Source organism: Thermobia domestica, chromosome 8 (genome assembly GCF_964235325.1).
Source record: "Thermobia domestica chromosome 8, izTheDome1.hap1.1, whole genome shotgun sequence".
Taxonomy (NCBI): Eukaryota; Metazoa; Arthropoda; class Insecta; order Zygentoma; family Lepismatidae; genus Thermobia; species Thermobia domestica.
Genome location: NC_137461.1, coordinates 15,792,786 through 15,806,358, shown reverse-complemented (window position 1 = coordinate 15,806,358; position 13,573 = coordinate 15,792,786). Strand labels below are relative to the sequence as shown.

General features: G+C 35.1%; 1 protein-coding gene across 2 annotated transcripts in view; it reads right to left on the bottom strand.

Moving 5' to 3' along the window:
* Window positions 1-13,573, bottom strand: part of LOC145692710 (uncharacterized) — a 34,833-nt gene that overhangs the window by 4,655 nt on the left and 16,605 nt on the right. The window contains exons 5-6 of one of the 2 annotated variants that reach the window (XM_081768119.1): window positions 9,940-10,077; window positions 6,538-6,716 (exon numbers count right to left, since the gene is read on the bottom strand). In XM_081768119.1, the coding sequence (XP_081624245.1) occupies window positions 9,944-10,077 (134 nt within the window). In that variant the 3' untranslated portion in view covers window positions 6,538-6,716; window positions 9,940-9,943. Of the gene's footprint in view, window positions 1-6,537; window positions 6,717-9,939; window positions 10,078-13,573 lie in introns of those variants that run through there. The other variant, XM_081768120.1, reaches the window with a different exon arrangement.

Sequence of the window (13,573 nt, the reverse complement as noted above, 5' to 3'; positions counted from 1 at the left end):
CATAAGAAAAAGAAACAAGTGCTGGTTAAAAACAATTTCAGATAGCAATTTATTGTGACTAAATTTTCGTGAGCTGTATTTTACTATGTATATTTTTATTTATTTATTTATATTAATATTGAGAAATTGAACTCATACCTATTACAAAATGTACTTTGAGTATATTATTGCAACGTATGAAAACAACAGAATAAGTTTTAATAAAGGTCTACATTTTATCGTTCACCACAGGATTCTACCATCTCCGAGGTATGGACAGTGAGATGCAAACGTTAAGACAGTTTTCACACCTCAAAATCTTAGAACTTTCTCTACTAATTTTTGTATTGAAGGACATGGATCCAACTGGCTACGAAATGAAGTCAATGGAAATCTTTTGTGAATGCAGCATTAAACCTCCGGATTCCATAGACTTTGTTAATTAACGTAATTTTTGTTTCAACAAACGACTAAAGTTCTAGACAAAATCAACTGAATTGATATCGCACCAATTACATCATGCGCCTTTATTTTAATCGAGAGATTTGTAAGGTCGGAAATTGTTATTAAAATTAGGAACTAGACGCCAGACTAGTAGCCAGGGAGGGCTACACTGAGCACTGTCCGCCCTAAAATATTTAATGAACATTCTAGAAAAAGGTGATGTACAGAATTTCGATATTGACTCAAAACAAGAAATGTTTTTTGAGCCAAATTACTTGTAAACTCATTTTAGCGTTTTTTACTATTGTCTAGGTAAAAATATATGTTTCTTGCTAAAAGTAACAAACATATTTCAAAATACAAAAAATATGTAATTTATATACAGTATATATATCACCATGGGTCCATTGGACCCGGTTGATACTGAAAGGTATAAAATTTTGTCTGTAGTTCCAGGGTTAATGGTATATGTGGGAACCAAGAAGTGAGTAACTATAGAATTCGCTAATTTGTGTATTGACAGAGAAGTACCCGATATGGTCCTGGATATGTATCTGCTTACAATCGGAGTGGTTATATATCTATTTTATATTGAAGTTTGATTTCCAGTCACGGTACAGGACAGTCACAGAATTGAAGGACACTAGGACAGTGCTCAGTACTTACACATCGTGAGTAACGTGTTACCATCAGAGCGAGTATTTCAACCTAATGGAGTAATTCAGTTCCAGTAAGACCTGTCCTCTTTCATACTTCACGTACGGTTTAAAAATGATTCTCAGTGAAGCCTAAGATTGATTTAATTGACTGGCCTCCTCGTGGAGCATACCTCGATCTCAAGGAAAATGTATGAGCAGAGATAAAATGTACTCTAAGGGTTAATTGGCCTGAGACAGATACATTATGAACTTGGGATGATCTGCGGGATCTTGTTCCGAGACATGGCAGAAGGTGGTGAAGGAGATAGATTTGTCTCTCATCTAATAGATTCTATGCCCAGAAGAACGAAACGTGTAATAAATGCAGAAGAGTCTTGGACACTATATTAGTTTGCCCACCCGAACCTCTCAAATACCTCTTTTTAGGGCTATCTAAACTTTCCTAAAATATTTCTCGTAGAAACAACTGTTTGTATCATATTTTTATACAATTCTACTAATAAAGAAATGCCTCTGTTGAATTTGAACTCAAAGCTTGACGATTGGGAATCCAGCGCTCTACCAATGGGTCAACATGAATACACTTACAAACTGATTCTGAAGTAACATGTCTTTGAAGTCCTAACGATTGGTGACAATGAGGCTCATATCTGTTGAAAATGTACTAGAAGTGTGATATTCCGAAACCCCAGAGTCTTCGTGTAGCAAATTTTGAACATACTTATAAAAAACAAATAGAAATGAAAATGTCCGAATTTATTTCCATTGGATGTGGATTTATACGGCTTTTTTCCTACAACCCTGTCAACTTTTTATATCATTTTCATATTTTTGATTATGGGATTTTCACTTTCTATAATTGCGACACTCCCAAATTCCGAAAATATGACATTCTGGAATTCAGAAATTGAATTAATGACTTCCTAATACTACCTATACGACCACCGCTGGTAACTATAGAAGATATGACACGAACCCCAGGTTACACATACAATTATGTATGTTTCAGTTTCTCGCGTAAAATGTGAGGAGGAGAAATGCTAATAATTTCAAAAGTGTAGAACAAACCGCTTTACTCAAATCATACAATAAATAGTGCATTTTACTCTGCATAACTGTGATCATGCATTAGAAAAATAAAGTGCAAATAGTGTATAATAATTCACAACTTTTGCACAGAATTAAATACGTGCCAGATGCAAATGAGTCATATTTAGAGATTATAGTGCTATCTTTAAGAACGTGAATGCCATGCTGCAATAAGGATATTGAGAAGTAAATTCTGCACTACAAACAGCTGCAGACAAATTCACAACACACACTTATGTATTGCCATTACGCATTTACTTAATTTGCATTTAACATTCACACGACATTCTGTCAATATCCACCACATCTCAGATGATATAATTTAAACATAATAACATGTCTTGAAATGATTGTATGAATATATGAACAAATGATTTGTTTTAATATAATTATTTGAGCATTGAGAAATATATCATTACATACTAAAAAGTATCTCCCAAACTGGAATCGCACTCATGACCTTACAATTAGCAATTCTACGCTCTCAGCTAACATGAACACCCCTGACGAGCTCCTTCTAAAGATATATAATTGAATTTCAAGAACAATGATATTTATATCTGTTGTAAATACTGTTGTTTTTTCTCGTTTGTTTTCTTTCTAAAATGGACGCAGGACCTATGATCGTTGTTTTTCCTTTCATTGGAAATATTCTTTTAAGTATGGAAACGTAGGTCATAATAGAAGCACATATGTATATATAGTTTTGAAATGTTGTATCATGGCTTATTTCAATGAATGTTACTGTTTCTACACTTAATGAGACTTCAACATGGCTTATTATGAGCAAAATCACATCGGCACATTTTTTCCCGATTGGGAAGGTTGTCTTGCGGGTTCGAACCTGGCATCTTTAGTTCACTGTTTCCGAAGATACCCGAAGTTGGACAAAGCAAATTTTCACATCAAAACAACCATAACAAATGCTGTCATATATATTTAAATAAATTGAACAAAATATACAATAACAAAATTTTATACTACAAGTTAATCATGCTGTGTTGGTTTAAACTGGGCATTTTTCAGAAGTCACAACTTATGCATGTGCACATATCCACGTTTGATTGGATTGTATTAGATTTTGGAGTCCCTTGCGGCAGCAATGTGTCTTAGACGTGAACATATAGTTTAAAGTGGAATATGAGCCACATGAGCTTCCACCGGAATCGAACCCGGGTCTAGTGCTGTTCACATCGGAATACTAAAAGTATTTTACATAAATATTTACGTATAGCATAGAGATTATATCGCATGTTCACAACCACAGAATGTATGCACAGGGCCGCAACTAGGGGGGCAGAGGGGGCACGTGCCCCGGGCGCGTGGTTGGAGGGGGCGCCAGAAAGTAGATAGTATATCAATTGTTTTAAAAATCGCACCCTTTCCCTTGAGGAACTTATTCTAGAGGTTAAAAGAAATCAAAAGTTTACTTGGCCTTTTCCATGGGACCTCTTTTAGAGAGAGAGAGAGAGAGAGTCTCATCTAAATAGGTGTAATGTCATACATTAAAAACCTAATATTGCATGCATTTGTTCCCTTGGGCGACCACAGAGAATCCGCCCCCCTTTCCTTTTCCTACCACAAGGAGCTGTTTGTCTGTATAATTCCATTGAGTTGAGTTGATTTTGAGTTTAACGTCCCTTTCAGCAGCAAGGCTATATGAGACGTGGACCTACTGATTAACGTGGAATCCGAACCACATGAGCTCCCGCCAGGAATCGAACCCGGGTCTCTCACGCCAAAGGCGCGTACGCTAACCGCTTAGCCACGAAGAAGCTCTATAATTCCATTGAAAACAGCTCTGAAGTTTAAAACGCTGTTATCAATAGGGGCGGGGGCGAAAAGTTACCGATTTTTGTTGCTTGCTGGTGGTTGAAGAGTTTAGCTCAGACGCGCCCCCTGTAATGTTACGCAATTGCTGTAATGTTTTTAAACTAGAGGGCAGTTTTGTGGCGGAAAAGATAAGTTACACGCCTCGGTGTATTTAATTGTTTCTTGTACGCCTACCAAGGGATTTTGCGAGTGAAGGCTGTATGAAGTTTTATCTATTAGTTTTGCTTGAGAGCTTTTCGAGGCATTTTGAATTGTTATCTATCAGTCCAACTTATGCTTTATTATGCTTTATTGTTAATTTCAATCATTATTTTACATTAATCGTGTATAATGTATAATATTTACTATACATTAAATAATCAAAATATCTTGATCTATTTATTAATATTTTATGAAGCAATTTCTTTCATATTTAATGAACTTTCTAGTTAATGCACTGTAAAGAGATATGCTTTGCTCGAATCAGTTTTTTCTATCACTTGTGTGCACCTTAGAGGTGCATATATACAGAAAGAGAAAGTATACAGAAAGGTGCACAAAAAGTACAGAAAGTGCTCAAGTTCGAGAGGTACACATAATATAGTGTGGAGGTCTTGTGTGCTTCATTGTTGATGGAAAGTTTTCTTCTTTTCTTTTCTCCACATCAAAGGATTACACCGAAAAATTTACAGAAATAAAAATAAGCTTTTAATTTGTCATTGTTATGTTCTCAATGATTTTGCATTGTATATATTTTTTAAAAAATATTAATATAGTATATGTTAAACTTGCAGTTAAATAGAATTTCCAAGAATTATGCTATATATTTTAAATTATGCTTTATTTTCTAAAATTATGCTTTATTATTCTTTAAAATTAGTCTCTTCTGGACCCTTAGACAACCACATCAATGTTCAAGGTACCAACCATATTTCTAAATTGCTATTATGCTTTTTATGCTTTTGGGTTGCTCTATTTATAATATACCAGATATTTTCAAGTTTATTTTGTATTGTTTTTATATTTTTAAATGAAAGCTTATGTACAAAATTATTTTTGGGTTTATTAGAACTAAATGTTATTTCAATTATAACTTTATGATGTACTAGATATTTTCTAGTTTATTTTGTATTAGTTTCTTATTTTAATATGAAAGCCTATGTTTATAATTATTCTTCGGGTTATTAAAACTAAATGTGTTATTTCAATTATTAACTGTATAATGTGGCAGATATTTTCTAGTTCATTTTGTTTTGATTTCTTCATACAACATTAAAACAAAATGTATGTACAAGATTATTCTTAAAACTTGTGAGCACAGAACGAATGTAATATATTTTTGTGGTTAAAGTAAGTTTGATTAAAGTACTTAAAAATCGATATAACTGGTTTCATTAAGAATGTTATTTACAGTTGCAATCCATAAGTAAGTGATACTTTACTACTAAACCTGGGGGGGGGGGGGAGCCGAATTGTGTGTTTGCCCCGGGTGACAGAAACCCTAGTTGCGGGCCTGTGTATGCATCAGGAACAAGCAGTATTTTTAATAATATACTCTACTAAGTAGTATACGAACATTGAAAACCTCCGAAATTGTTGCAATATGTTCTTATTTAAATTTTGTATTTCGTCAATTTACGTAAGTGATTTAAGTCAGGCTTGAATACAAAACACCAACTGTATGCATTCTATGAATTAAGTGCAGGTTGTTTTACAAATCTAATTCGGATTATTGAAAGAAGCCGAAAGCTTATTTTATTCTACCAGACAGACACTTGAAACTCCCAGACGAGGAATTATAAAAGGCATGCGGATTGTATTCCTATATTTCTTCTAACAACGACTCTTTTAATTCAGTCAATCACACTTCATGTCTTAGGGACTTGCTTCGAGATTAATTTCATGTTACCAGACAAACATTATGTAAATACCTTTTCATGAACTTTTTCTAATATTTTCAGATGGCTTCACTTGTGTCTCAAGCACAACTCGCACACAGTTAATGGAATTAAAACTCTTTTATCACTCAATTATAAGTGAACTTTGTCAGCTTCATACTATCTTAATTTAACATTGTGTCTCTGCCACAGTATTCTTTGAGAAACCAGTGTAAGATATAGGCAAATATAGAACCAACAATCAGGAGTTTGAGTCTCAGTTGAGTCTCTAGTATTTAGTAATCTAAACAGAAAAATACTTCAACATACATTTACTTAAAAACATTAACAAAAACACCTCAATTTCCCAATTAACTAATGTTGGAAAACGGACAAAAAACATCCTTATTAAAATACACTTAAGGTGAGAAAGAAAAGAATCTTCCATCTCAGACAGATTCTATCTAGACATTTCAGGAACATTGAAAGTGTGTAGAAATTACCACTTCAGAAATCAGGTGCCTTGGTGGCAGGTTTAATTGATATACTTACCTTAAATGCATATAGATTATGTGTATCCTTAACAAGATTTAACTATTAGATATTGTGTTACAAAAAGACAAAAAAAAAAAAAAAAAAAAAAAAAAAAAGCTAATGAAATTAATTTCGAAAACTTTTTATTTGCTATTACCAAACATAAACGTACTTTCTTTCGCAACAAGTAGAAAATACAGTAAAAAAAAAAGAAAAAGTATAATTTGTTAGTGTTATTCTTTCTAAATGTCATACTTTCTGTATCATGCAACCGCCTTTATTATTTCAATCAACTCTCAACATGGATACCAGAGTGTTTGCTCTAAAATGAAAGAAAATATACGAGTTAGAACTTTAAATTGGACAATATTCTTATACGTCTATACGTGTATATAAGTCCTAAGATAATTTTAATATTCACAGTACTATTTTCGTAGGATACAAAGTAACTGTAGGAAGTATAAATCAGTTTGAACGTCGGTCTCTATATCTCGAAATCTAACACGAGAGAGTATCAAGCCACGTTACTATCTTTAGTACATGATTCACAATGAAGAAATACATGGACTTAATGTACAACTGAGTACCAGGCGGTAATAAGGTCCCTCTATTTAGAGGGAAATAAAGCTAACTATATCTACGCTAAAGCAAGAAGTGTTTATGACCAAGACTATCCACACTTCAACACTGTAAAAACACGGAAATATTGCAAATGGCTGTAACCTAGAGCATTAAGGTCATGGTTTGTAGTGAATAACAAGAACGTGAAAGTATGATTGCTACGGTGAAGCATTACTATTAACTTAATTCCGGATAAATTGGACATTAGTTACAATCATAATTTCAACACACTGCACAACCATTCGAATGTGTGTAAGACATCAATACGGTAGGCATCAATGATATGTTGCAGTAGTATTTATAGAGGCAAGAATGACACAAATGAGGTGCCTAGTATGAAAATCCGCCACATCCATTTCGCTTAGTTTCGAATAATCTCGCAAAACGTGCACTGAAGTTCCATATACAATAATACAAAGTCCCATACTTGAACTAGTTTTTTTAGTATGAAATATTTAGCTTTTAAATAAAATTCTGTTTCGATGGAATTCCTTTAGATCAAACATATAACAAGCGATATATAACTCAATTTCGGTAAAAAATGGATTTTGCAGCTTTTGATACTAGGCACCTCAAATATACTTTATCTATCTTAAAATCTCTCAATACAATAAGGATGAGCTGTTGCGCGTTTAGTGACATTGAAGAGAGCTGAGTATTTTACTATGATTTAGTCAGAAATGTCATGCGTGTGGAGTCAAAGCAAATTAACTCATTCGCTGCCACTTGACGCCATATAGCGTCATTCTTACCTATTGCTGTCTGCCATTCACGCTATTTGGCGTCAAGAGGTAGTACTCATTGTAGACATTCTCTGTAAAGTATCACGCAGGTATAGAGCTTTTATACTCTGGTGGCACACATTGTTGGCCTGGTCATTTTCTATAGTGTGCTTGGTTTCCGCTACATGTAGCTAGTTTGTTGCAAAAGGCTAAATGTTGCAAAAGTGTTGATGGCACATTGGGTTTGGGTACTGAAATCAAGGTGGCAGAGAAAGAGTTAACGCGTAAAAGGCAATTTTGTCAGGTTTCTCGATTGGAGAATATGTAAAGCATATGAACTATGAAGGAAATCTAATCATCTTCTCTGCTTGAGGTTGACAACGTCGTTTTCGTGGGTTATCGTGGTTCTTCTGTCTCCTCACACACTCTTATTTGGTAATTTATTTCATAATGATTACACTGAGAAAAATTCGTTATTCGAACAGCGGTATATTGTACAAATATACGGAATCCTTATATTTACTATGGAAATCAATACGGAGCATACGTTATCCATATGCTACATACTTTTCTCGCTTAGATGTTACATCATGACGTTGCAGGATGTATGACATCTATTACATATACAGGGTGTTTCAGATAAAACGTCCAGTGCTTATAAATCCGAAACGGCTGAGAATAAAAAGATGAAACAAAAACTGAGATAGGAAAATGTCATAAGGCGCATCACATGGTGTTATTGTGGTGACCCTCAGGGCCCTCCTTCAAGGGGGCCCAGGGGCCAACTTCAAATTTTCAAATGGGAACATGTATTGAATCATACCTCATTCAATAGTCCTTGAAATACGAAACAACTTTTGTATGAAACAATTTTCGATTTGGGTCACCGTTTTCAAAATGGCCGCAAAAAGTCCTGTATCAGTTTGAAGTTGGCACCTGGGCCCCCTTCAAGGAGTTTCCTGAGGGTCACCACAACAACACCACTTGATATGCTTTATCATCGTTTCTATCTCAGTTTTTGTTTCATCTCTCTATTCTCAGCCGTTTCTGATTTAGGCCTATAAGCACTGGACGTTTTATCTGATACAGGACCCACTTTTTGCGGCCATTTTGAAAACGGTGGCCCAAATTGAAAATTGTTTCCTACAAAAGTTGTTTCGTTTTTCAAGTACTATTGAATGAGGTATGATTCAATACGTGTTCCCATTTTAAATTTTGGAGTTGGCCCCTGGGCCCCCTCGAAGGAGGGCCCTGGGGGTGACCACAATAACACCATGTGATGCGCCCTATGATATTTTCCTATCTCAGTTTTTGTTTCATCTTTTTATTCTCAGCCGTTTCGGATTCATAAGCACTGGACGTTTTATCTGAAACACCCTGTGTATACGTGTTATATATGTCAGCTATATGTTACATACGTCCATCTGTATGTGAGATCCTGAACGCCTATATACAGTTTTTTCGTTCGTGCGGAAAGTACGTTCACTCGCAACATTACACGGAAACTACGTATAAAATATACTTTTTCAGTTATACGTTTGCTGTACGTTAAGTCCAAAAACTACAGGATATACACATGTAAACAAAGTTTTTACGTACGCCAGATCATGCGTTTTTTTCCCCTCAGTGTAACTTTCATTAACTGCCCACCTGTCATTAATTAGATTTCATTAACTTTATTCATTCTTCCTCACGCATGTATTCGAAAGCTTTCGTAGTGACTTTAATTACTTTCTGTGACTCTGTCCTGAAGAGTACAATACGCCACACGAAACAATTAAAAATAACCTTATTTATTCATAAATCCTTCCTTCGTTATTTGGGTTCATTCTTTAATTTCAAATTTGCGTTATATGTATTCGTTAATGATAATGGACACTACCACTGGAGTGCCCTCCTAAACCGCCTAATTGAGTCCTCAGTTACTAAGATCAAGAGAGTGAGACAAGATATAAGATTTAAGATACATATAAGTTAAGATTTAAGATTTGCTTTTTACATTACTACGCATTCTTGAAGGAAACCAAACTTTTAAACCATTTTTTTTTGCAACATATAGTGAAAATTATTATAATATACTTTAAGAAATTACCCAAAATGACTTACATTGAGAATGCAATGCTACACATTTCTTACAAATATTTTTTTAGTGAATAACTATAGCTATCAGAACTAGTAATTATTATTAACAAAGGTTTTTACCCAATTATCTTTCTGCTTTTCCAACACAACGTACGGTTGCGCAGCAAGGCTGTTGAACACAAGTTGGTTGTTCACTTATACATCTTTGAGTAGGACCACAAGGTTCAAAAGAGCAGGGATCTCGGCAAAATGTCTCTTCTGTAAATAATACAGATCACATATAGTGCATTTATTTCAATATTTTGATAACATAGAGTATTAAAAGAAGGTGATTAACCCAAAGTAGTGCGACATTAACGATACTATAATGAGGGATAGTTAAATTACAGCCTACAGGTTAAATGGCGAATATGCTTCATCTGACGCGTTAAATATAATAAATATATGTATGATTTATCATATGAAGAGGACAGCTGACCATCATATACTATACTTGAATCCAGACTTGTTTATATACATATATAAAGCTTTAAACTTTTGTTTATCAAACGCATTCTGCAAATTATGACCGTCAGTACCGGGAAGATTTTTAGAAAAATGTGTTTTCATAGAATAACGAAGAGAAATCGAAAAGTATAGGTACTTTTGAGAAAAGGTACATTCACTCTAATGATAGAAAATTGAAACATACATTATTTTTCTACATAATCTCCCTACACTTCTAAGCACTTTTCTCAACGTTTCACAAGTTTCTTGATTCCGTCGCAAAAGAAAAGTTTTTCGATTGACCTGTAACCCATTTTGCACCGCATTAATGACTAGCTAATCTTGACGTTTAAATCTCTTAACTTCTGGTGATGATGGGTATTTCCAAACCATGCTCGCAGCCTTACTTTCCGGTTCGTGATGATGTATCCAAGTTCCTCAGTCATGGACGTCCATGGCCTGCCTGATCTTTCCTCGTAACATAAAGCTCTCCCCTGTTTGAAACGCTCTACAAATTCGTAAATCTTGGTTCGCTATAAACAGCTGTCACCATACTGTGTTTGCATTCGACGAATAATTTCAGCAGATCTAACATCTTCCGCAAACAAAATGCGAATCAGTGCCCTCGTTTCCTGCTTGGCGCAGATCGACAATGGAGCTGCCATGTTTAACGGTCTGGAACACTCCAACGACTAACGCGGGAATAAGAGTGACATGTTGCATAGAAGTGTTGCAGACGACACTAATTCAGCGTTGGATACTAGCAGTGTTACCAAACCCTAATACGAGTAATTGCGGAAGTCCCTTTACCTTTTGACTTCTCCTCGAACTTCCAAATGTCCATGGTTACCATAAACACACAAGAAATAAGAAATAGCATACGCAAAATAGAACAACTACATTGCCAATTGAATGATGCTGTCGGTCATTCGGGGATTTCAGCCTCTAATGAAGTACTAAAGAAGGTAAGATATGATGGTAACTTATTACATTGAGCAGTGTTTACAGATAGTAATAGAAACACTTTTATTATGCAGAAGTTAGGAACTATACGATAATATATTTCTAATAGGCTTATATCGAAATTACACATATTTGCAAATATATATTTTTATCACGCTCGACTCTAGCCATAGGAGCTAAATACACGGTTCTGATTGGTTAGAGCTATCCGTTTCTCGCCACATAGCATACACATAGCACAAATCAAATGTCAGATGATGTCGATCCTCGTAGCCGAGCATGTTAGCGACTGGGGTAGTACCGCTAATGAAAATCGCTTTTGTCGTGGCTTCAAACCTGGCTCAAAGCCTTGTACGTATTATATAATGCATAAATCGTGCTTTTTCCACCATCTATCTAGAGATTTCTGATAACGCTCATAAACAATGAGGTTATAAACCAACAGGAGAGTAAGAAGTGGGGCCTCAAGAAACGATGGGTTGTAGGGGTAGTGGGGAGTTAGAGAGGGAGAGTTGCCAGAGGCACCAGGAGAGGGAAAGGTAGGTATAGGGCTACGCTTCTCCTCTTGAGGTGTAGTTAAATTTACATTGAAGTTGTATCATCCGTTCGTGGCGTAATGTTAACGTGGTATTTAGTCCACTTTGCACACAATTTTATTAATTTAAAGAAAAAAGCGAATTACTTACACTACGAAACATAGCTGAGCGGGCGTCAGTGAGCGAAGGGAGTTAGAAGCCCAGCAGGAGTCCTTTTATTCCACCCTTGCCCCCATAATTCCACGTGACATTACATCACACTCGGGTGGTGCAACTTCGATCTACTCTCAGCCGGTTCCTTGTGACCAACTTAAAAACAGTTGGCTAGGGTTGGGCGTGAAAAAAATATACAATAAAACTCTCGATAATTTTAGTCTCAGTCATCCAATGTTTCCAATAACGTACACAAGCCTAAAGGCAAAGACCTGACTTCTAATAAACATCAGTTCTCTTCCAGTCTCTTCTTGTTTCCAGTTATATTGATCATTGTTCCAACATCAACAGATAATTATGCACATATTACAGTAATTAAAGCATGCTTTCTTCTTCTAGTTGAGTTATGAATACTAACTTCCTTTTTGTTTCATACTTCAGTATAATTTAAGTAGAATATTTGATTGGAAGTATCAGTGCTTTTTTTTAAGAAGAAAAGAAAAGAAGAGAAGAAATTTTTCCACACAAAGAGGCAAGGATCTTATAAAATAGAGGATCTGCCCTTACAACAAAATCTTGAAGCCATACGTCACAGTTTCGCCACCCCTACTTTGCCCACTCCGCCCAATAGGATCGCAATGTTTTGAGCCAACAATCATGGCGAAAACAAAAGTACCCAATCAGACGATGGTGGAAACGAGAGTAGCAGTCAGACGTGCCGATGCTCGGTTGTTATTTGGCTTTATCGATTTAATAGGATGACGATATATTAGCAGATCCTCTATTTATAACATCCTTGGAAAGAGGCCATTCGAAGACGAGCCCGAAGTGAAACTATAGAAAGACTTGTTGTAGGATGTGGTGTGACACAATTTTCCAAAGCTAATTTTATTGGTGTTTCTTTTTCTTTCTTTCTTTTTTTTATTTTTTTTATAGTGCAACAGCGTAGTATATATTTATCATTACGATAGTTTATACATAAAAAAAGCACACATTAATAATACAGTGATAATGTCTTACTACTTGTCCAGTAGCATCCAGTCAGGAAATAACATAACGGAAGTAATGCGTTATTTTTTTAAGTAACGTTTCGTGGTAACACGTTGAATTTTTTCCAAAGTAACTGTAACGGTAACGTGTTACAAATTATCTATATTCTCTGCGGAAACAATGTTTTTTCTGCAGGGGCGGTGGGTTGTCATACTGCTAATTTTAAGGACTCCAAACTTTGGGATGGGTTTTATTTATATATATAAAATAAGAAAATTTCCTCTTCTGCGGGGGGGGGGAAGCAATCGCCCCGATCGCCTCCCCCTGGATCCGCCCCTGTTTTTCTGTAGCTGCCAAGTAAGAATTTGTTCTTGCATCTACATAAAGAGATTCAGAACACTCAATATTGCGTTTATAAAGTCAGTGAAGCAGATCAAATTTTCAAATAAAGTAATTGTCAGCATGAAAGGATATAGCAGCGCTACTATTATCAACCTACAGTTCTGAACATTTACTATGGTTCGAGAAAATCAGAATGTGCAATAATAATAATAATAATAATAATAATAATAATAATAATAATAATAATAATAATAATAATAATAATAATAATAATAATAATAATA